Genomic DNA, 27,448 nt, shown 5'->3' with positions numbered 1-27,448 from the left:
ATGATGTCTTTATGAGTTGTACGTCTCCTACCATCTCTACATAGATATAATATGATGTCTTTATGAGTTGTAAGTCCTCCTACCATCTCTACATAGATATAATATGATGTCTTTATGAGTTGTAAGTCTCCTACCATCTCTACATAGATATAATATGATGTCTTTATGAGTTGTGAGTCCCCCTACCATCTCTACATAGATATAATATGATGTCTTTATGAGTTGTGAGTCTCCTACCATCTCTACATAGATATAATATGATGTCTTTATGAGTTGTAAGTCTCCTACCATCTCTACATAGATATAATATGATGTCTTTATGAGTTGTAAGTCTCCTACCATCTCTACATATATATAATATGATGTCTTTATGAGTTGTGAGTCCCCCTACCATCTCTACATAGATATAATATGATGTCTTTATGAGTTGTGAGTCTCCCTACCATCTCTACATAGATATAATATGATGTCTTTATGAGTTGTAAGTCCCCCTACCATCTCTACATAGATATAATATGATGTCTTTATGAGTTGTAAGTCTCCCTACCATCTCTACATAGATATAATATGATGTCTTTATGAGTTGTGAGTCTCCTACCATCTCTACATAGATATAATATGATGTCTTTATGAGTTGTAAGTCTCCTACCATCTCTACATAGATATAATATGATGTCTTTATGAGTTGTGAGTCTCCTACCATCTCTACAAAGATATAATATGATGTCTTTATGAGTTGTAAGTCCCCCTACCATCTCTACATAGATATAATATGATGTCTTTATGAGTTGTAAGTCTCCTACCATCTCTACATAGATATAATATGATGTCTTTATGAGTTGTAAGTCTCCTACCATCTCTACATAGATATAATATGATGTCTTTATGAGTTGTGAGTCTCCTACCATCTCTACATAGATATAATATGATGTCTTTATGAGTTGTGAGTCCTCCTACCATCTCTACATAGATATAATATGATGTCTTTATGAGTTGTAAGTCCTCCTACCATCTCTACATAGATATAATATGATGTCTTTATGAGTTGTAAGTCCCCCTACCATCTCTACATAGATATAATATGATGTCTTTATGAGTTGTGAGTCTCCTACCATCTCTACATAGATATAATATGATGTCTTTATGAGTTGTGAGTCCCCCTACCATCTCTACATAGATATAATATGATGTCTTTATGAGTTGTAAGTCCTCCTACCATCTCTACATAGATATAATATGATGTCTTTATGAGTTGTGAGTCCCCCTACCATCTCTACATAGATATAATATGATGTCTTTATGAGTTGTAAGTCTCCTACCATCTCTACATAGATATAATATGATGTCTTTATGAGTTGTAAGTCCCCCTACCATCTCTACATAGATATAATATGATGTCTTTATGAGTTGTGAGTCTCCTACCATCTCTACATAGATATAATATGATGTCTTTATGAGTTGTAAGTCCCCCTACCATCTCTACATAGATATAATATGATGTCTTTATGAGTTGTGAGTCTCCTACCATCTCTACATAGATATAATATGATGTCTTTATGAGTTGTGAGTCTCCTACCATCTCTACATAGATATAAAATGATGTCTTTATGAGTTGTACGTCTCCTACCATCTCTACATAGATATAATATGATGTCTTTATGAGTTGTGAGTCTCCTACCATCTCTACATAGATATAATATGATGTCTTTATGAGTTGTGAGTCTCCTACCATCTCTACATAGATATAATATGATGTCTTTATGAGTTGTAAGTCTCCTACCATCTCTACATAGATATAATATGATGTCTTTATGAGTTGTGAGTCCCCCTACCATCTCTACATAGATATAATATGATGTCTTTATGAGTTGTGAGTCTCCTACCATCTCTACATAGATATAATATGATGTCTTTATGAGTTGTAAGTCCCCCTACCACCTCTACATAGATATACTATGTCTTTATGAGTTGTGAGTCCTCCTACCATCTCTACATAGATATAATATGATGTCTTTATGAGTTGTAAGTCTCCTACCATCTCTACATAGATATAATATGATGTCTTTATGAGTTGTAAGTCTCCTACCATCTCTACATATATATAATATGATGTCTTTATGAGTTGTGAGTCCCCCTACCATCTCTACATAGATATAATATGATGTCTTTATGAGTTGTGAGTCTCCCTACCATCTCTACATAGATATAATATGATGTCTTTATGAGTTGTAAGTCCCCCTACCATCTCTACATAGATATAATATGATGTCTTTATGAGTTGTAAGTCTCCCTACCATCTCTACATAGATATAATATGATGTCTTTATGAGTTGTGAGTCTCCTACCATCTCTACATAGATATAATATGATGTCTTTATGAGTTGTAAGTCTCCTACCATCTCTACATAGATATAATATGATGTCTTTATGAGTTGTGAGTCTCCTACCATCTCTACATAGATATAATATGATGTCTTTATGAGTTGTAAGTCCCCCTACCATCTCTACATAGATATAATATGATGTCTTTATGAGTTGTAAGTCTCCTACCATCTCTACATAGATATAATATGATGTCTTTATGAGTTGTAAGTCTCCTACCATCTCTACATAGATATAATATGATGTCTTTATGAGTTGTGAGTCTCCTACCATCTCTACATAGATATAATATGATGTCTTTATGAGTTGTGAGTCCTCCTACCATCTCTACATAGATATAATATGATGTCTTTATGAGTTGTAAGTCCTCCTACCATCTCTACATAGATATAATATGATGTCTTTATGAGTTGTACGTCCCCCTACCATCTCTACATAGATATAATATGATGTCTTTATGAGTTGTGAGTCCCCCTACCATCTCTACATAGATATAATATGATGTCTTTATGAGTTGTGAGTCTCCTACCATCTCTACATAGATATAATATGATGTCTTTATGAGTTGTGAGTCCTCCTACCATCTCTACATAGATATAATATGATGTCTTTATGAGTTGTGAGTCCCCCTACCATCTCTACATAGATATAATATGATGTCTTTATGAGTTGTAAGTCTCCTACCATCTCTACATAGATATAATATGATGTCTTTATGAGTTGTGAGTCCCCCTACCATCTCTACATATATATAATATGATGTCTTTATGAGTTGTGAGTCTCCTACCATCTCTACATAGATATAATATGATGTCTTTATGAGTTATGAGTCCCCCTACCATCTCTACATAGATATAATATGATGTCTTTATGAGTTGTAAGTCCCCCTACCATCTCTACATAGATATAATATGATGTCTTTATGAGTTGTGAGTCCCCCTACCATCTCTACATAGATATAATATGATGTCTTTATGAGTTGTGAGTCCCCCTACCATCTCTACATAGATATAATATGATGTCTTTATGAGTTGTGAGTCTCCTACCATCTCTACATAGATATAATATGATGTCTTTATGAGTTGTAAGTCTCCTACCATCTCTACATAGATATAATATGATGTCTTTATGAGTTGTAAGTCTCCTACCATCTCTACATAGATATAATATGATGTCTTTATGAGTTGTGAGTCTCCTACCATCTCTACATAGATATAATATGATGTCTTTATGAGTTGTGAGTCTCCTACCATCTCTACATAGATATAATATGATGTCTTTATGAGTTGTAAGTCCTCCTACCATCTCTACATAGATATAATATGATGTCTTTATGAGTTGTACGTCCCCCTACCATCTCTACATAGATATAATATGATGTCTTTATGAGTTGTGAGTCCCCCTACCATCTCTACATAGATATAATATGATGTCTTTATGAGTTGTGAGTCTCCTACCATCTCTACATAGATATAATATGATGTCTTTATGAGTTGTGAGTCCTCCTACCATCTCTACATAGATATAATATGATGTCTTTATGAGTTGTGAGTCCCCCTACCATCTCTACATAGATATAATATGATGTCTTTATGAGTTGTAAGTCTCCTACCATCTCTACATAGATATAATATGATGTCTTTATGAGTTGTGAGTCCCCCTACCATCTCTACATAGATATAATATGATGTCTTTATGAGTTGTGAGTCTCCTACCATCTCTACATAGATATAATATGATGTCTTTATGAGTTATGAGTCCCCCTACCATCTCTACATAGATATAATATGATGTCTTTATGAGTTGTAAGTCCCCCTACCATCTCTACATAGATATAATATGATGTCTTTATGAGTTGTGAGTCTCCTACCATCTCTACATAGATATAATATGATGTCTTTATGAGTTGTAAGTCTCCTACCATCTCTACATAGATATAATATGATGTCTTTATGAGTTGTAAGTCTCCTACCATCTCTACATAGATATAATATGATGTCTTTATGAGTTGTGAGTCTCCTACCATCTCTACATAGATATAATATGATGTCTTTATGAGTTGTGAGTCCTCCTACCATCTCTACATAGATATAATATGATGTCTTTATGAGTTGTAAGTCCTCCTACCATCTCTACATAGATATAATATGATGTCTTTATGAGTTGTACGTCCCCCTACCATCTCTACATAGATATAATATGATGTCTTTATGAGTTGTGAGTCCCCCTACCATCTCTACATAGATATAATATGATGTCTTTATGAGTTGTGAGTCTCCTACCATCTCTACATAGATATAATATGATGTCTTTATGAGTTGTGAGTCCTCCTACCATCTCTACATAGATATAATATGATGTCTTTATGAGTTGTGAGTCCCCCTACCATCTCTACATAGATATAATATGATGTCTTTATGAGTTGTAAGTCTCCTACCATCTCTACATAGATATAATATGATGTCTTTATGAGTTGTGAGTCCCCCTACCATCTCTACATAGATATAATATGATGTCTTTATGAGTTGTGAGTCTCCTACCATCTCTACATAGATATAATATGATGTCTTTATGAGTTATGAGTCCCCCTACCATCTCTACATAGATATAATATGATGTCTTTATGAGTTGTAAGTCCCCCTACCATCTCTACATAGATATAATATGATGTCTTTATGAGTTGTGAGTCTCCTACCATCTCTACATAGATATAATATGATGTCTTTATGAGTTGTGAGTCTCCTACCATCTCTACATAGATATAATATGATGTCTTTATGAGTTGTAAGTCTCCTACCATCTCTACATAGATATAATATAATGTCTTTATGAGTTGTGAGTCTCCTACCATCTCTACATAGATATAATATGATGTCTTTATGAGTTGTAAGTCTCCTACCATCTCTACATAGATATAATATGATGTCTTTATGAGTTGTAAGTCTCCTACCATCTCTGCATAGATATAATATGATGTCTTTATGAGTTGTAAGTCTCCTACCATCTCTACATAGATATAATATAATGTCTTTATGAGTTGTGAGTCTCCTACCATCTCTACATAGATATAATATGATGTCTTTATGAGTTGTAAGTCTCCTACCATCTCTACATAGATATAATATGATGTCTTTATGAGTTGTGAGTCTCCTACCATCTCTACATAGATATAATATGATGTCTTTATGAGTTGTAAGTCTCCTACCATCTCTACATAGATATAATATGATGTCTTTATGAGTTGTGAGTCTCCTACCATCTCTACATAGATATAATATGATGTCTTTATGAGTTGTAAGTCTCCTACCATCTCTACATAGATATAATATGATGTCTTTATGAGTTGTGAGTCCCTCTACCATCTCTACATAGATATAATATGATGTCTTTATGAGTTGTGAGTCTCCTACCATCTCTACATAGATATAATATGATGTCTTTATGAGTTGTGAGTCCTCCTACCATCTCTACATAGATATAATATGATGTCTTTATGAGTTGTGAGTCTCCTACCATCTCTACATAGATATAATATGATGTCTTTATGAGTTGTGAGTCTCCTACCATCTCTACATAGATATAATATGATGTCTTTATGAGTTGTACGTCTCCTACCATCTCTACATAGATATAATATGATGTCTTTATGAGTTGTGAGTCCCCCTACCATCTCTACATAGATATAATATGATGTCTTTATGAGTTGTACGTCTCCTACCATCTCTACATAGATATAATATGATGTCTTTATGAGTTGTAAGTCCTCCTACCATCTCTACATAGATATAATATGATGTCTTTATGAGTTGTGAGTCTCCTACCATCTCTACATAGATATAATATGATGTCTTTATGAGTTGTGAGTCTCCTACCATCTCTACATAGATATCATATGATGTCTTTATGAGTTGTAAGTCCTCCTACCATCTCTACATAGATATAATATGATGTCTTTATGAGTTGTGAGTCCCCCTACCATCTCTACATAGATATAATATTATGTCTTTATGAGTTGTAAGTCCTCCTACCATCTCTACATAGATATAATATGTCTTTATGAGTTGTAAGTCCTCCTACCATCTCTATATAGATATAATATGATGTCTTTATGAGTTGTGAGTCCCCCTACCATCTCTACATAGATATAATATGATGTCTTTATGAGTTGTAAGTCCCCTTACCATCTCTACATAGATATAATATGATGTCTTTATGAGTTGTAAGTCCTCCTACCATCTCTACATAGATATAATATGATGTCTTTATGAGTTGTGAGTCTCCTACCATCTCTACATAGATATAATATGATGTCTTTATGAGTTGTAAGTCTCCTACCATCTCTACATAGATATAATATGATGTCTTTATGAGTTGTGAGTCCCCCTACCATCTCTACATAGATATAATATGATGTCTTTATGAGTTGTGAGTCTCCTACCATCTCTACATAGATATAATATGATGTCTTTATGAGTTGTGAGTCCCCCTACCATCTCTACATAGATATAATATGATGTCTTTATGAGTTGTGAGTCTCCTACCATCTCTACATAGATATAATATGATGTCTTTATGAGTTGTAAGTCTCCTACCATCTCTACATAGATATAATATGATGTCTTTATGAGTTGTAAGTCTCCTACCATCTCTACATAGATATAATATGATGTCTTTATGAGTTGTGAGTCTCCTACCATCTCTACATAGATATAATATGATGTCTTTATGAGTTGTGAGTCCTCCTACCATCTCTACATAGATATAATATGATGTCTTTATGAGTTGTAAGTCCTCCTACCATCTCTACATAGATATAATATGATGTCTTTATGAGTTGTACGTCCCCCTACCATCTCTACATAGATATAATATGATGTCTTTATGAGTTGTGAGTCCCCCTACCATCTCTACATAGATATAATATGATGTCTTTATGAGTTGTGAGTCTCCTACCATCTCTACATAGATATAATATGATGTCTTTATGAGTTGTGAGTCCTCCTACCATCTCTACATAGATATAATATGATGTCTTTATGAGTTGTGAGTCCCCCTACCATCTCTACATAGATATAATATGATGTCTTTATGAGTTGTAAGTCTCCTACCATCTCTACATAGATATAATATGATGTCTTTATGAGTTGTGAGTCCCCCTACCATCTCTACATAGATATAATATGATGTCTTTATGAGTTGTGAGTCTCCTACCATCTCTACATAGATATAATATGATGTCTTTATGAGTTGTAAGTCTCCTACCATCTCTACATAGATATAATATAATGTCTTTATGAGTTGTGAGTCTCCTACCATCTCTACATAGATATAATATGATGTCTTTATGAGTTGTAAGTCTCCTACCATCTCTACATAGATATAATATGATGTCTTTATGAGTTGTAAGTCTCCTACCATCTCTGCATAGATATAATATGATGTCTTTATGAGTTGTAAGTCTCCTACCATCTCTGCATAGATATAATATGATGTCTTTATGAGTTGTAAGTCTCCTACCATCTCTACATAGATATAATATAATGTCTTTATGAGTTGTGAGTCTCCTACCATCTCTACATAGATATAATATGATGTCTTTATGAGTTGTAAGTCTCCTACCATCTCTACATAGATATAATATGATGTCTTTATGAGTTGTGAGTCTCCTACCATCTCTACATAGATATAATATGATGTCTTTATGAGTTGTAAGTCTCCTACCATCTCTACATAGATATAATATGATGTCTTTATGAGTTGTGAGTCTCCTACCATCTCTACATAGATATAATATGATGTCTTTATGAGTTGTGAGTCCTCCTACCATCTCTACATAGATATAATATGATGTCTTTATGAGTTGTAAGTCTCCTACCATCTCTACATAGATATAATATGATGTCTTTATGAGTTGTGAGTCTCCTACCATCTCTACATAGATATAATATGATGTCTTTATGAGTTGTAAGTCTCCTACCATCTCTACATAGATATAATATGATGTCTTTATGAGTTGTGAGTCCCTCTACCATCTCTACATAGATATAATATGATGTCTTTATGAGTTGTGAGTCTCCTACCATCTCTACATAGATATAATATGATGTCTTTATGAGTTGTGAGTCCCCCTACCATCTCTACATAGATATAATATGATGTCTTTATGAGTTGTGAGTCTCCTACCATCTCTACATAGATATAATATGATGTCTTTATGAGTTGTGAGTCTCCTACCATCTCTACATAGATATAATATGATGTCTTTATGAGTTGTACGTCTCCTACCATCTCTACATAGATATAATATGATGTCTTTATGAGTTGTGAGTCCCCCTACCATCTCTACATAGATATAATATGATGTCTTTATGAGTTGTACGTCTCCTACCATCTCTACATAGATATAATATGATGTCTTTATGAGTTGTAAGTCCTCCTACCATCTCTACATAGATATAATATGATGTCTTTATGAGTTGTGAGTCTCCTACCATCTCTACATAGATATAATATGATGTCTTTATGAGTTGTGAGTCTCCTACCATCTCTACATAGATATCATATGATGTCTTTATGAGTTGTGAGTCCTCCTACCATCTCTACATAGATATAATATGATGTCTTTATGAGTTGTGAGTCCCCCTACCATCTCTACATAGATATAATATTATGTCTTTATGAGTTGTAAGTCCTCCTACCATCTCTACATAGATATAATATGTCTTTATGAGTTGTAAGTCCTCCTACCATCTCTATATAGATATAATATGATGTCTTTATGAGTTGTGAGTCCCCCTACCATCTCTACATAGATATAATATGATGTCTTTATGAGTTGTAAGTCCCCTTACCATCTCTACATAGATATAATATGATGTCTTTATGAGTTGTAAGTCCTCCTACCATCTCTACATAGATATAATATGATGTCTTTATGAGTTGTGAGTCTCCTACCATCTCTACATAGATATAATATGATGTCTTTATGAGTTGTGAGTCCCCCTACCATCTCTACATAGATATAATATGATGTCTTTATGAGTTGTGAGTCTCCTACCATCTCTACATAGATATAATATGATGTCTTTATGAGTTGTGAGTCCTCCTACCATCTCTACATAGATATAATATGATGTCTTTATGAGTTGTGAGTCTCCTACCATCTCTACATAGATATAATATGATGTCTTTATGAGTTGTGAGTCCCCCTACCATCTCTACATAGATATAATATGATGTCTTTATGAGTTGTAAGTCCCCTTACCATCTCTACATAGATATAATATGATGTCTTTATGAGTTGTAAGTCCTCCTACCATCTCTACATAGATATAATATGATGTCTTTATGAGTTGTGAGTCTCCTACCATCTCTACATAGATATAATATGATGTCTTTATGAGTTGTGAGTCCCCCTACCATCTCTACATAGATATAATATGATGTCTTTATGAGTTGTGAGTCTCTTACCATCTCTACATAGATATAATATGATGTCTTTATGAGTTGTGAGTCCCCCTACCATCTCTACATAGATATAATATGATGTCTTTATGAGTTGTGAGTCTCTTACCATCTCTACATAGATATAATATGATGTCTTTATGAGTTGTGAGTCCCCCTACCATCTCTACATAGATATAATATGATGTCTTTATGAGTTGTGAGTCCCCCTACCATCTCTACATAGATATAATATGATGTCTTTATGAGTTGTGAGTCCCCCTACCATCTCTACATAGATATAATATGATGTCTTTATGAGTTGTGAGTCTCCTACCATCTCTACATAGATATAATATGATGTCTTTATGAGTTATGAGTCCCCCTACCATCTCTACATAGATATAATATGATGTCTTTATGAGTTGTAAGTCCCCCTACCATCTCTACATAGATATAATATGATGTCTTTATGAGTTGTAAGTCTCCTACCATCTCTACATAGATATAATATAATGTCTTTATGAGTTGTGAGTCTCCTACCATCTCTACATAGATATAATATGATGTCTTTATGAGTTGTAAGTCTCCTACCATCTCTACATAGATATAATATGATGTCTTTATGAGTTGTAAGTCTCCTACCATCTCTGCATAGATATAATATGATGTCTTTATGAGTTGTAAGTCTCCTACCATCTCTACATAGATATAATATAATGTCTTTATGAGTTGTGAGTCTCCTACCATCTCTACATAGATATAATATGATGTCTTTATGAGTTGTAAGTCTCCTACCATCTCTACATAGATATAATATGATGTCTTTATGAGTTGTGAGTCTCCTACCATCTCTACATAGATATAATATGATGTCTTTATGAGTTGTGAGTCCCTCTACCATCTCTACATAGATATAATATGATGTCTTTATGAGTTGTGAGTCTCCTACCATCTCTACATAGATATAATATGATGTCTTTATGAGTTGTGAGTCCTCCTACCATCTCTACATAGATATAATATGATGTCTTTATGAGTTGTGAGTCTCCTACCATCTCTACATAGATATAATATGATGTCTTTATGAGTTGTGAGTCTCCTACCATCTCTACATAGATATAATATGATGTCTTTATGAGTTGTGAGTCCTCCTACCATCTCTACATAGATATAATATGATGTCTTTATGAGTTGTAAGTCCTCCTACCATCTCTACATAAATATAATATGATGTCATTATGAGTTGTGAGTCCCCCTACCATCTCTACATAGATATAATATGATGTCTTTATGAGTTGTGAGTCCCCCTACCATCTCTACATAGATATAATATGATGTCTTTATGAGTTGTAAGTCTCCTACCATCTCTACATAGATATAATATGATGTCTTTATGAGTTGTGAGTCCCCCTACCATCTCTACATAGATATAATATGATGTCTTTATGAGTTGTGAGTCTCCTACCATCTCTACATAGATATAATATGATGTCTTTATGAGTTGTGAGTCCTCCTACCATCTCTACATAGATATAATATGATGTCTTTATGAGTTGTGAGTCCCCCTACCATCTCTACATAGATATAATATTATGTCTTTATGAGTTGTAAGTCCTCCTACCATCTCTACATAGATATAATATGTCTTTATGAGTTGTAAGTCCTCCTACCATCTCTATATAGATATAATATGATGTCTTTATGAGTTGTGAGTCCCCCTACCATCTCTACATAGATATAATATGATGTCTTTATGAGTTGTAAGTCCCCTTACCATCTCTACATAGATATAATATGATGTCTTTATGAGTTGTAAGTCCTCCTACCATCTCTACATAGATATAATATGATGTCTTTATGAGTTGTGAGTCTCCTACCATCTCTACATAGATATAATATGATGTCTTTATGAGTTGTGAGTTCCCGTACCATCTCTACATAGATATAATATGATGTCTTTATGAGTTGTGAGTCTCCTACCATCTCTACATAGATATAATATGATGTCTTTATGAGTTGTGAGTCCTCCTACCATCTCTACATAGATATAATATGATGTCTTTATGAGTTGTGAGTCCCCCTACCATCTCTACATAGATATAATATGATGTCTTTATGAGTTGTGAGTCCTCCTACCATCTCTACATAGATATAATATGATGTCTTTATGAGTTGTAAGTCCCCCTACCATCTCTACATAGATATAATATGATGTCTTTATGAGTTGTAAGTCCTCCTACCATCTCTACATAGATATAATATGATGTCTTTATGAGTTGTAAGTCCTCCTACCATCTCTACATAGATATAATATGATGTCTTTATGAGTTGTGAGTCTCCTACCATCTCTACATAGATATAATATGATGTCTTTATGAGTTGTGAGTCTCCTACCATCTCTACATAGATATAATATGATGTCTTTATGAGTTGTAAGTCTCCTACCATCTCTACATAGATATAATATGATGTCTTTATGAGTTGTGAGTCTCCTACCATCTCTACATAGATATAATATGATGTCTTTATGAGTTGTGAGTCCCCCTACCATCTCTACATAGATATAATATGATGTCTTTATGAGTTGTAAGTCCCCTTACCATCTCTACATAGATATAATATGATGTCTTTATGAGTTGTAAGTCCTCCTACCATCTCTACATAGATATAATATGATGTCTTTATGAGTTGTGAGTCTCCTACCATCTCTACATAGATATAATATGATGTCTTTATGAGTTGTGAGTCCCCCTACCATCTCTACATAGATATAATATGATGTCTTTATGAGTTGTGAGTCTCTTACCATCTCTACATAGATATAATATGATGTCTTTATGAGTTGTGAGTCCCCCTACCATCTCTACATAGATATAATATGATGTCTTTATGAGTTGTGAGTCTCTTACCATCTCTACATAGATATAATATGATGTCTTTATGAGTTGTAAGTCTCCTACCATCTCTACATAGATATAATATGATGTCTTTATGAGTTGTAAGTCTCCTACCATCTCTGCATAGATATAATATGATGTCTTTATGAGTTGTAAGTCTCCTACCATCTCTACATAGATATAATATGATGTCTTTATGAGTTGTGAGTCTCTTACCATCTCTACATAGATATAATATGATGTCTTTATGAGTTGTGAGTCCCTCTACCATCTCTACATAGATATAATATGATGTCTTTATGAGTTGTGAGTCTCTTACCATCTCTACATAGATATAATATGATGTCTTTATGAGTTGTGAGTCCCCCTACCATCTCTACATAGATATAATATGATGTCTTTATGAGTTGTGAGTCTCTTACCATCTCTACATAGATATAATATGATGTCTTTATGAGTTGTGAGTCCCCCTACCATCTCTACATAGATATAATATGATGTCTTTATGAGTTGTGAGTCCCCCTACCATCTCTACATAGATATAATATGATGTCTTTATGAGTTGTGAGTCCCCCTACCATCTCTACATAGATATAATATGATGTCTTTATGAGTTGTGAGTCCCCCTACCATCTCTACATAGATATAATATGATGTCTTTATGAGTTGTGAGTCCCCCTACCATCTCTACATAGATATAATATGATGTCTTTATGAGTTGTGAGTCTCTTACCATCTCTACATAGATATAATATGATGTCTTTATGAGTTGTGAGTCCCCTTACCATCTCTACATAGATATAATATGATGTCTTTATGAGTTGTGAGTCCTCCTACCATCTCTGCATAGATATAATATGATGTCTTTATGAGTTGTGAGTCCCCCTACCATCTCTACATAGATATAATATGATGTCTTTATGAGTTGTGAGTCCCCCTACCATCTCTACATAGATATAATATGATGTCTTTATGAGTTGTGAGTCCCCCTACCATCTCTACATAGATATAATATGATGTCTTTATGAGTTGTAAGTCCTCCTACCATCTCTACATAGATATAATATGATGTCTTTATGAGTTGTAAGTCCCCCTACCATCTCTACATAGATATAATATGATGTCTTTATGAGTTGTAAGTCCTCCTACCATCTCTACATATATATAATATGATGTCTTTATGAGTTGTAAGTCTCCTACCATCTCTACATAGATATAATATGATGTCTTTATGAGTTGTGAGTCCTCCTACCATCTCTACATAGATATAATATGATGTCTTTATGAGTTGTAAGTCTCCTACCATCTCTGCATGTGGCCAATACTAAAATGTCAAAAATTATATTTGATTCCTGGAACATTTAATATCCAATGCTTATTTGTATGACTGATTCAAAACTGTCCGTGACGAGCTGAAGAAAATACATAGCCTCATATCATTCATTTTCAAAGACAGAAGTAGGGATATAAGACTTCAAATATGTGATTACTGTAGACTGGCAACACTGGGAAGAAGTAGAATAATACAATACGTGTGGGGAATAACAGTAGTGTTGTTGATGACAAGTAATTACCCTGATCAGACTTACTGTATATTACAGACCATTGTTAAGAAGATCAGACTTACTGTATATTATAGACCATTGTTAAGGAGATCAGACTTACTGTAAATTATAGACCATTGTTAAGGAGATCAGACTTACTGTATATTATAGACCATTGTTAAGGAGGTGATCAGACTTACTGTATATTATAGACCATTGTTAAGGAGATCAGACTTACTGTATATTTAAGACCATTGTTAAGAAGGAGATCAGACTTACTGTATATTATAGACCATTGTTAAGGAGATCAGACTTACTGTATATTATAGACCATTGTTAAGAAGGAGATCAGACTTACTGTATATTATAGACCATTGTTAAGAAGGAGATCAGACTTACTGTATATTATAGACCATTGTTAAGGAGATCAGACTTACTGTATATTTAAGACCATTGTTAAGAAGGAGATCAGACTTACTGTATATTATAGACCATTGTTAAGGAGATCAGACTTACTGTATATTATAGACCATTGTTAAGGAGATCAGACTTACTGTATATTATAGACCATTGTTAAGAAGGAGATCAGACTTACTGTATATTATAGACCATTGTTAAGGAGATCAGACTTACTGTATATTATAGACCATTGTTAAGGAGATCAGACTTACTGTATATTATAGACCATTGTTAAGGAGATCAGACTTACTGTATATTATAGACCATTGTTAAGGAGATCAGACTTACTGTATATTATAGACCATTGTTAAGAAGGAGAATTGTTCCACTGATCAGACTTACTGTATATTATAGACCATTGTGTTAAGAATGAGACTAAATAAAGTAAATATCTAATAAAATCTCCTGAAGACTAGATTACATATAATATGTTTCTTAGCTACAGTATACATATCTCCCTGGCATATTACATCATTTATGCAGCACCATAGAAGACATTTTTGGACTCACCTTGTTGTGCTGTGCTGTGCTCACTTGAACAGGAAGGTGGCACGGTGGTCCTTCGTGGGAAAATGTTGTCATCAAAGTCTGGCATTCTCTGGATTTATGGTGCTTTCAAAACAACTGGAACTCGGAAAAAAACAAGGTCAAATCATGATGACGTCATTGAGCTTCAGGTCGTTGCTCTAGAAAGAGGCCGGATTTACAATTCCGAGTTGGATGACCGTTCAAAACGTATTTTCCCAGTCGGAGCTCGTTTATTCCCGACTTCCCAGTTGTCTTGAACTCACTGAAGTCAAGTTTTTTCAGTTCCGAGTTAACAGTTGTTTTGAGTGCGCCACAAATCATGCTTCATTGACAGCATGGCCATTGTTGAATGTTTATCATTTATAACTAGGAAAAGAGACCCTTAATCCCATATGTGGGACCACACAGCCACTCCACTGAATAGCAGGCTAGTGATGCTTTGTTTATCATTTATAACTAGGAAAAGAGACCCTTAATCCCAGATGTGGGACCACACAGCCACTCCACTGAATAGCAGGCTAGTGATGCTTTGCAATGCGTCTAGTTAGCCACTGTCACTGATTCCTTCCAAACCATTCATTGTTGAAGTTGCGATTTCCAACTTGTTGTGTAATGTTTATGTCCAATGGCCGATAAGCACTAATATGTAATATCTATTATTTCTCTTCATATGATTTGCCAGTAGATTGTCGACTTGATTCATGATGATGACTGCTAGCTAAGATTTTTAAGGTATGATTTTGACATAATCAGTCCAATCAAAGCTACTGTACATATAATGTGATTTGACGTCATTTTATCTGTGGCCATTGACCTTGAGCCTTCTTGGATGGGCATTTCTAATGTACCTATGTGGCAGCACCCAAGGGGCTAGAATTCTCCAGGTCTCCCCTTAGACTTGGAGGTGACGTAGTTTCCCCATGAGTGACAGAACACTGAGCCAATCAAGGCGCAACACTTGTATTTTCAGCTGGCTTTCCCCACCACCACTAAACAGCACTGAGCTGGGCTGAAACACCTGCATTTTGGAGCTGCCTTACTCAAGAAAACAAAAAAGAAACCATGATTGTATGCAGCTTTATTAATTCAAAGATATATATATATATATATTTACATTGTTTGCAAACTGATATGTGTCACGTATTAATGCCAAAATAACATGCAAAACAGGCAAGCCCCCAATTTTTGGGTGGGATTGTATTTATTTTGCTAAAGATGTGGGGCTCAAAACAGCCCCCCCCCTGAATGACGGGCCGCCACTGCACCCGTAAGTGATTCATTGAGAGTCCTGCAATAATGAGGCTGGTCGACCCCACACTCTGAGTGTTGGGCCAAGAACTCTGACATACAGAAACCAACAGAGGTCTTATATAGTAGACCCAGAAATGCTTAGTCATGGCTGGTTCCACCACAACTGACTCAATGTGTTGAACATGTGGATGAGGTGGCCAAATATTCAGAGTCCTCTGTGTCTCCTACGAGTACGATGAACTGTTTGTTTTTAGAATAGAGGATGAGGAGAGACTACGTTCAGACCAGACAAATTTCAGAGAACAGAGGGTATGAACACGAGATGTGCAGAGCCGTGGTGAATTAGATACAGAGTTATGTGAAAACAGCAACTTACACAACCAGAGTAACAGGATTGTACACACCTTTATATTACATACACACCTATCCTTTATATTAACCTGTAAATAATGATAATCCACATGTTTAATACCAAACACCCTGGTGTCATGACGTTGGCCTGGGGTTTATGACAGTCATAAATACCTCTTCCCCCCTTTTTCCTCTCCCTACTCTACTGATGTGACATAAGAAAACCCCTTGGTTAACATAGAGATTCTGGGAACATCAGAAGTTGGGGGGGAATGAACTATATTCTGGTAATCCGACCAACTGAACATATGCGGTGGTACTTAAGGTATATTATGTCAGTTCGGGCACATTCTCATCAATGATAGAATGACAAACTCTACTGTGGAAAGTCTACACATCAGAGGTATCGGATTCACATGGAATTGTTGTTTAATTCAAATGTTTGAATATTACATTTTTTGTGAAGAGATGAAATGTAATTTTAGCTTCCAAATGAGAGATTTGGGTTTTCATAAGTTTAGGGCTTTGCTCAACCAGTGGCCCGCCCCTGTGAAGAGACATGGGTTATAAACTTTTCAGACACACCCCTCTCCCTCCACTATATTGACATTGACGAAAATTTTACTTCCTGTTCCGAGGATGTGAGGACGACGGTCCGATGTCAGAATGGTTCAGATAATAACTACAGAACGAAGCCAACATCAGCGTGAGCTTTGGTTGCGAATGGTATGAACTTTGAACTTTGATACCTCCTAGACGTTGAGTTAGCAACAGCAGCTGCAAACGTAAATTAGGGAAGAACAGACAAAGTATTCTGTCTACTACACAACAACGTTACTACAAGGTATTCAATTTACCAGCAGAGACATTCTTCAAAGGACAAAGGACTCGGTTGGGCAACACGGCCTTCCATCTACCACCAACCTACCGAAGCGCAGCTCAGAGTAAATATTTATTGCATTTTCCTTTTCCAAATGGGCGGTAATTTAGAATGCATAAGATACTGTATTTACGATAGCACAGCTTCGCCCTTTGTTCTTCAGTCTTCCCGCTCTTTCACTCAAACCCAGACCCTTTTCTTTTGTGTAACAAGCTGTCATATCTGTTCCGCCCGCTAGGGACGTTTTCCTTTATGACGTAATTTGGATTCAAGTTATGATTCATTCTGTGTAGATGTAATTCTGTGTGATTAGTTAGGTATTTAGTAAATAAATAATTAAACCCAATTTTGTATTACTGATTCAACTTGTTAGCCAGGGTTCGTGAAGAAAAAAAGAATTTACAACTTTCAAATGAGACTGAAATAAGGTGACGATTAATATTGACTGCTATTGATGTAAAATTTTACTAGGTCTTTAAAAGTTTATTCGGGAAGATAACAGCTATATAAATATTATTTTGTGGTGCCCCTCCTCTCTAGTTAATTACATTTACATGATTAGTTCAATCAGGTGATATTAATTACGGAGAAAGGATTTTATAGAATAGCATGTCATATCACTTAATCCGGCATAGCCAAAGACACGACACTGGATAGAGAGGTTTACACACTAGAGAGATATTCATACCAAACACCCTGGATAGAGGTGTTTACACACTAGAGATATATTCATACCAAACACCCTGGATAGAGGGGTTTACACACTAGAGAGATATTCATACCAAACACCCTGGATAGAGGGGTTTACACACTAGAGATATATTCATACCAAACACCCTGGATAGAGGAATTAACACACTAGAGAGATATTCATACCAAACACCCTGGATAGAGGGGTTTACACACTAGAGAGATATTCATACCAAACACCCTGGATAGAGGGGTTTACACACTAGAGAGATATTCATACCAAACACCCTTGATAGAGGGGTTAACACACTAGAGAGATATTCATACCAAACACCCTGGATAGAGGGGTTTACACACTAGAGAGATATTCATACCAAACACCCTGGATAGAGGGGTTTACACACTAGAGAGATATTCATACCAAACACCCTGGATAGAGGGGTTTACACACTAGAGAGATATTCATACCAAACACCCTGGATAGAGGGGTTAACACACTAGAGAGATATTCATACCAAACACCCTGGATAGAGGGGTTTACACACTAGAGAGATATTCATACCAAACACCCTGGATAGAGGGGTTTACACACTAGAGAGATATTCATACCAAACACCCTGGATAGAGGGGTTTACACACTAGAGAGATATTCATACCAAACACCCTGGATAGAGAGGTTTACACACTAGAGAGATATTCATACCAAACACCCTGGATAGAGGGGTTAACACACTAGAGAGATATTCATACCAAACACCCTGGATAGAGGGGTTAACACACTAGAGAGATATTCATACCAAACACCCTGGATAGAGGGGTTAACACACTAGAGAGATATTCATACCAAACACCCTGGATAGAGGGGTTGACACACTAGAGAGATATTCATACCAAACACCCTGGATAGAGGGGTTGACACACTAGAGAGATATTCATACCAAACACCCTGGATAGAGGGGTTGACACACTAGAGAGATATTCATACCAAACACCCTGGATAGAGGGGTTGACACACTAGAGAGATATTCATACCAAACACCCTGGATAGAGGGGTTTACACACCAGAGAGATATTCATGCCAAACACCCTGGATAGAGGGGTTAACACACCAGAGAGATATTCATACCAAACACCCTGGATAGAGGGGTTAACACACTAGAGAGATATTCATACCAAACACCCTGGATAGAGGGGTTTACACACTAGAGAGATATTCATACCAAACACCCTGGATAGAGGGGTTTACACACTAGAGAGATATTCATACCAAACACCCTGGATAGAGGGGTTTACACACTAGAGAGATATTCATACCAAACACCCTGGATAGAGGGGTTAACACACTAGAGAGATATTCATACCAAACACCCTGGATAGAGGGGTTAACACACTAGAGAGATATTCATACCACACACCCTGGATAGAGGGGTTAACACAATAGAGAGATATTCATACCAAACACCCTGGATAGAGGGGTTAACTTCTTGGAACTATAGGGGGTGCTGTTCCGCATTAGCATATTTGTGTCTCCAAATTAAACTGCCTCGTGCTAAATTCTTGATCGAACAATATGCATATTATTGTTATTATTGGATAGAAAACACTTTCTAGTTTCTATAGCCGTTGGAATTTTGTCTCTGAGTGGTACAGAACAATATCTACAGCACTTTTCATGACAGGGGTCAGATTTCAGAAATGTTTACCCCTGATCTGGAGTCTGTTTTTAAGGCGACAGTAAATGCTATGAAGAAACCGACACTGCCTACGTCTTCCTCTGGGTGTCTGTACGTCATCACGTTTTGAATGGAATCGATTGCACAATCCCAGCCATTATAAAACCACAAAACGTGGAGGTACCTCCCTTTCTCGTCGCGCGCCTGAAGCGTGAAGGACATCGGACTTGCCTCATTCCAAATCGTTGTTTAACCAGTAATATTTGTCTGGTCATGTTTTTACTCGTTATAGTTGTTAAAAACATCATAATGTAGTTAATTTGAACCGTTTTATAGCAATTTATATCCGTTTAGTGCGATTCTGAGGAATTTCTTTGTCGTGCACGTTTTAGCTTTGGGAACGTTTCGCGGTCTCGGTCGTTGTCAGTGGACATTTCGAAGGACAGAGGACATCTATCGACCAAAAGAAGTTTATAGCATAGAAAGGATACATTGCCCAAGAATCTGATGGAAGAACAGCTCAAAGTAAGCAATATTTAATATGATAAATCGTTGTTCTGTCGAAATATTTTAAACGCATATTTCGCCATTTTGTTTGGTATAGCTTCACTTGGCGAACCCTGTATTGAAAAGTAAGGATAATTTTAAAAATGTAAGTCAGCGGTTGCATTAAGAACTAATTTGTCTTTCGATTCCTGTCAACCCTGTATTTTTTAGTCAAGTATATGATTAGCTTTCAATTAAACTAGATCACTCTGAAAGATGACGTCAGACATTTTGAGGCTTGATTTCCTAGTATTTTCATTGTGTAACCACGGTTTTGTATGGCTAAATATGCACATTTTCGAACAAACTGTATATGTATGTTGTAAAATGATGTTACAGGAGTGTCATCGGAAGAATTCTGAGAAGGTTAGTGAAAAAATTAATATATTTTGGCGGTGATTACGTTATAGCGCTCTTTGGCTGGAATCGATGCTCTGGTAACGTTTGCACATGTGGTATGCTAACTTATCGATTTATTGTGTTTTCGCTGAAAAACGCTTAGAAAATCTGAAATATGGTCTGAAATCACAAGAACTGTGTCTTTCCATTGCTATGCTTTGTCTATTTTTATGAAATGTTTTATGATGAGTAAATTGGTCATACACGTTGCTCTCTATAGTAATTCTAGTCGTCTTGTGATGGTCGGTGCAAATGTAAACTGTGATTTCTACCTGAAATATGCACTTTTTTCTAACAAAACCTATCCTATACCATAAATATGTTATCAGACTGTCATCTGAAGAGGTTTTTTCTTGGTTAGTGGCTATCAATATCTTAGTTTAGCCGAATTGGTGATAGCACCTGAAGGAGTAAGAAACTGATGGAGTTAGAAAAGTGGTGTATTTTGCTAACGTGTTTAGCTAATAGATTTACATATTTTGTCTTCCCTGTAAAACATTTAAAAAATCTGAAATGGTGGCTTTATTCACAAGATCTGTATCTTTCATCTGGTGTCTTGGACTTGTGATTTAATGATATTTAGATGCTACTATCTACTTGTGAAGCTATGCTAGCTATGCTAATCAGTGTGTGGGGGGGGGGTGGGGTGATCCCGGACCCGGGGTAGAGGCTCGTTAGAGGTTAACACACTAGAGAGATATTCATACCAAACACCCTGGATAGAGGGGTTTACACACCAGAGAGATATTCATACCAAACACCCTGGATAGAGGGGTTAACACACTAGAGAGATATTCATACCAAACACCCTGGATAGAGGGGTTTACACACTAGAGAGATATTCATACCAAACACCCTGGATAGAGGGGTTAACACACTAGAGAGATATTCATACCAAACACCCTGGATAGAGGGGTTAACACACTAGAGAGATATTCATACCAAACACCCTGGATAGAGGGGTTTACACACTAGAGAGATATTCATACCAAACACCCTGGATAGAGGGGTTAACACACTAGAGAGATATTCATACCAAACACCCTGGATAGAGGGGTTAACACACTAGAGAGATATTCATACCAAACACCCTGGATAGAGGGGTTAACACACTAGAGAGATATTCATACCAAACACCCTGGATAGAGGGGTTTACACACTAGAGAGATATTCATACCAAACACCCTGGATAGAGGGGTTAACACACTAGAGAGATATTCATACCAAACACCCTGGATAGAGGGGTTAACACACTAGAGAGATATTCATACCAAACACCCTGGATAGAGGGGTTTACACACTAGAGAGATATTCATACCAAACACCCTGGATAGAGGGGTTAACACACCAGAGAGATATTCATACCAAACACCCTGGATAGAGGGGTTTACACACCAGAGAGATATTCATACCAAACACCCTGGATAGAGGGGTTAACACACCAGAGAGATATTCATACCAAACACCCTGGATAGAGGGGTTAACACACTAGAGAGATATTCATACCAAACACCCTGGATAGAGGGGTTTACACACTAGAGAGATATTAATACCAAACACCATGGATAGAGGGGTTTACACACTAGAGAGATATTCATACCAAACACCCTGGATAGAGGGGTTTACACACTAGAGAGATATTCATACCAAACACCCTGGATAGAGGGGTTAACACACTAGAGAGATATTCATACCAAACACCCTGGATAGAGGGGTTAACACACTAGAGAGATATTCATACCAAACACCCTGGATAGAGGGGTTAACACACTAGAGAGATATTCATACCAAACACCCTGGATAGAGGGGTTAACACACTAGAGAGATATTCATACCAAACACCCTGGATAGAGAGGTTTACACACTAGAGAGATATTCATACCAAACACCCTGGATAGAGGGGTTAACACACTCGAGAGATATTCATACCAAACACCCTGGATAGAGGGGTTAACACACTCGAGAGATATTCATACCGAACACCCTGGATAGAGGGGTTTACACACTAGAGAGATATTCATACCAAACACCCTGGATAGAGGGGTTTACACACTAGAGAGATATTCATACCAAACACCCTGGATAGAGGGGTTAACACACTAGAGAGATATTCATACCAAACACCCTGGATAGAGGGGTTAACACACTAGAGAGATATTCATACCAAACACCCTGGATAGAGGGGTTAACACACTAGAGAGATATTCATACCAAACACCCTGGATAGAGGGGTTTACACACTAGAGAGATATTCATACCAAACACCCTGGATAGAGGGGTTAACACACTAGAGAGATATTCATACCAAACACCCTGGATAGAGGGGTTTACACACTAGAGAGATATTCATACCAAACACCCTGGATAGAGGGGTTAACACACTAGAGAGATATTCATACCAAACACCCTGGATAGAGGGGTTTACACACCAGAGAGATATTCATACCAAACACCCTGGATAGAGGGGTTAACACACCAGAGAGATATTCATACCAAACACCCTGGATAGAGGGGTTAACACACTAGAGAGATATTCATACCAAACACCCTGGATAGAGGGGTTTACACACTAGAGAGATATTAATACCAAACACCATGGATAGAGGGGTTTACACACTAGAGAGATATTCATACCAAACACCCTGGATAGAGGGGTTTACACACTAGAGAGATATTCATACCAAACACCCTGGATAGAGGGGTTAACACACTAGAGAGATATTCATACCAAACACCCTGGATAGAGGGGTTAACACACTAGAGAGATATTCATACCAAACACCCTGGATAGAGGGGTTAACACACTAGAGAGATATTCATACCAAACACCCTGGATAGAGGGGTTAACACACTAGAGAGATATTCATACCAAACACCCTGGATAGAGAGGTTTACACACTAGAGAGATATTCATACCAAACACCCTGGATAGAGGGGTTAACACACTCGAGAGATATTCATACCAAACACCCTGGATAGAGGGGTTAACACACTCGAGAGATATTCATACCGAACACCCTGGATAGAGGGGTTTACACACTAGAGAGATATTCATACCAAACACCCTGGATAGAGGGGTTTACACACTAGAGAGATATTCATACCAAACACCCTGGATAGAGGGGTTAACACACTAGAGAGATATTCATACCAAACATCCTGGACAGAGGGGTTAACACACTAGAGAGATATTCATACCAAACACCCTGGATAGAGGGGTTAACAGACTAGAGAGATATTCATACCAAACACCCTGGATAGAGGGGTTTACACACTAGAGAGATATTCATACCATACACCCTGGATAGAGGGGTTAACACACTAGAGAGATATTCATACCAAACACCCTGGATAGAGGGGTTAACACACCAGAGAGATATTCATACCAAACACCCTGGATAGAGGGGTTAACACACTAGAGAGATATTCATACCAAACACCCTGGATAGAGGGGTTTACACACTAGAGAGATATTCATACCAAACACCCTGGATAGAGGGGTTAACACACTAGAGAGATATTCATACCAAACACCCTGGATAGAGGGGTTAACACACTAGAGAGATATTCATACCAAACACCCTGGATAGAGGGGTTTACACACTAGAGAGATATTCATACCAAACACCCTGGATAGAGGGGTTAACACACTAGAGAGATATTCATACCAAACACCCTGGATAGAGGGGTTAACACACTAGAGAGATATTCATACCAAACACCCTGGATAGAGGGGTTTACACACTAGAGAGATATTCATACCAAACACCCTGGATAGAGGGGTTAACACACTAGAGAGATATTCATACCAAACACCCTGGATAGAGGGGTTAACACACTAGAGAGATATTCATACCAAACACCCTGGATAGAGGGGTTAACACACTAGAGAGATATTCATACCAAACACCCTGGATAGAGGGGTTTACACACTAGAGAGATATTCATACCAAACACCCTGGATAGGGGGGTTAACACACCAGAGAGATATTCATACCAAACACCCTGGATAGAGAGTTTACACACCAGAGAGATATTCATACCAAACACCCTGGATAGAGGGGTTAACACACTAGAGAGATATTCATACCAAACACCCTGGATAGAGGGGTTAACACACTAGAGAGATATTCATACCAAACACCCTGGATAGAGGGGTTTACACACTAGAGAGATATTAATACCAAACACCATGGATAGAGGGGTTTACACACTAGAGAGATATTCATACCAAACACCCTGGATAGAGGGGTTTACACACTAGAGAGATATTCATACCAAACATCCTGGACAGAGGGGTTAACACACTAGAGAGATATTCATACCAAACACCCTGGATAGAGGGGTTAACACACTAGAGAGATATTCATACCAAACACCATGGATAGAGGGGTTAACACACTAGAGAGATATTCATACCAAACACCCTGGATAGAGGGGTTAACACACTAGAGAGATATTCATACCAAACACCCTGGATAGAGGGGTTAACACACTAGAGAGATATTCATACCAAACACCCTGGATAGAGGGGTTTACACACTAGAGAGATATTCATACCAAACACCCTGGATAGAGGGGTTAACACACTAGAGAGATATTCATACCAAACACCCTGGATAGAGGGGTTTACACACTAGAGAGATATTCATACCAAACACCCTGGATAGAGGCGTTAACACACTAGAGAGATATTCATACCAAACACCCTGGATAGAGGGGTTAACACACTAGAGAGATATTCATACCAAACACCCTGGATAGAGGGGTTAACACACTAGAGAGATATTCATACCAAACACCCTGGATAGAGGGGTTAACACACTAGAGAGATATTCATACCAAACACCCTGGATAGAGGGGTTAACACACTAGAGAGATATTCATACCAAACACCCTGGATAGAGGGGTTAACACACTAGAGAGATATTCATACCAAACACCCTGGATAGAGGGGTTAACACACTAGAGAGATATTCATACCAAACACCCTGGATAGAGGGGTTAACACACTAGAGAGATATTCATACCAAACACCCTGGATAGAGGGGTTAACACACTAGAGAGATATTCATACCAAACACCCTGGATAGAGGGGTTTACACACTAGAGAGATATTCATACCAAACACCCTGGATAGAGGGGTTAACACACTAGAGAGATATTCATACCAAACACCTTGGATAGAGAGGTTTACACACTAGAGAGATATTCATACCAAACACCCTGGATAGAGGTGTTTACACACTAGAGATATATTCATACCAAACACCCTGGATAGAGGAATTAACACACTAGAGAGATATTCATACCAAACACCCTGGATAGAGGGGTTTACACACTAGAGAGATATTCATACCAAACACCCTGGATAGAGGGGTTAACACACTAGAGAGATATTCATACCAAACACCCTGGATAGAGGGGTTAACACACTAGAGAGATATTCATACCAAACACCCTGGATAGAGGGGTTTACACACTAGAGAGATATTCATACCAAACACCCTGGATAGAGGGGTTAACACACTAGAGAGATATTCATACCAAACACCCTGGATAGAGGGGTTAACACACTAGAGAGATATTCATACCAAACACCCTGGATAGAGGGGTTTACACACTAGAGAGATATTCATACCAAACACCCTGGATAGAGGGGTTTACACACTAGAGAGATATTCTACATTGTTGCTCCAGTGTGTCTTACTGAACATGACCCTGATTAGAGTGAAACATCATGTTGTGTTTGACACAGGAACCAACTGACACAGGGACAATGAGGAATCTTCATACCAAACCCTAAACCCTGGATAGAGGGGCTCAGTGAATGTGGAGGTGAATGTGTACAGGTGGGTCAGTGTGTCAGAGGAGACTCTATAGAAGGACAGAGTGCCGGCTGGCCAGTCCAGATATACTCCTACTCTGTGGAAGCTGGAGGGGCGGACGTCTATGGTAATGGGATTATTATTGTGACAGGCAATGTAACTGTTGTCATAGCAGAAAAGAGTCCAGGACTTGTCATTGTATCCAAGACAAAAGTCATTACCCCATCCTCTCCTGTTGATTCCTTTATAAGTCATTCCTATATCAACCCTTCTTCCACTCCACTCTACCTCCCAGTAACAGCGCCCAGTCAGACCCTCTCTACACAGCACCTGTCTCCAGTCCTCAAATCTCTCTGGGTGATCAGGATACGGCTGCTTCTCTCTCCTATCTGTCACCTTTCTGTTCTCCTCAGACAGAGAGAGGCGTCTGTTTACTGTGTTTGGGTCCAGTGTGAGATCACAGACATCTGATGGATGAAACCAGACACAATATTAGAAATCATCATCATTCACATTAGAATGTTAACTCACTTTTCACTAATTCATTTAATGTAGAAGTTTCTAGGTATCAAAA

The 27,448-nt window shown here is 37.1% G+C and overlaps 4 protein-coding genes across 4 annotated transcripts in view; 1 reads left to right on the top strand and 3 right to left on the bottom strand.

Annotated features, from left to right (window-relative positions):
- Window positions 1-27,448, bottom strand: part of LOC139531770 (NLR family CARD domain-containing protein 3-like) — a 393,069-nt gene that overhangs the window by 57,283 nt on the left and 308,338 nt on the right. The window lies entirely within an intron of this gene.
- LOC139537693 (NLR family CARD domain-containing protein 3-like) overlaps window positions 1-27,448 on the bottom strand; it is a 426,333-nt gene that overhangs the window by 258,336 nt on the left and 140,549 nt on the right. The window lies entirely within an intron of this gene.
- The window catches only part of LOC139540780 (NLR family CARD domain-containing protein 3-like), a 301,765-nt gene that overhangs the window by 195,722 nt on the left and 78,595 nt on the right, over window positions 1-27,448 (top strand). The window lies entirely within an intron of this gene.
- The window catches only part of LOC139568509 (NLR family CARD domain-containing protein 3-like), a 44,441-nt gene continuing 38,448 nt past the window's right edge, over window positions 21,456-27,448 (bottom strand). The window contains exon 12 of the mRNA XM_071390416.1: window positions 21,456-27,341. Within this exon, the coding sequence (XP_071246517.1) occupies window positions 26,785-27,341 (557 nt within the window). The 3' untranslated portion in view covers window positions 21,456-26,784. The remainder of the gene's footprint in view (window positions 27,342-27,448) is intronic.

The sequence above is a fragment of the Salvelinus alpinus genome, chromosome 1 (genome assembly GCF_045679555.1).
Source record: "Salvelinus alpinus chromosome 1, SLU_Salpinus.1, whole genome shotgun sequence".
Lineage (NCBI taxonomy): Eukaryota > Metazoa > Chordata > Actinopteri > Salmoniformes > Salmonidae > Salvelinus > Salvelinus alpinus.
Note: the sequence above shows the minus strand (reverse complement) of the source record. Positions and strands in the feature narration are given on the sequence as shown.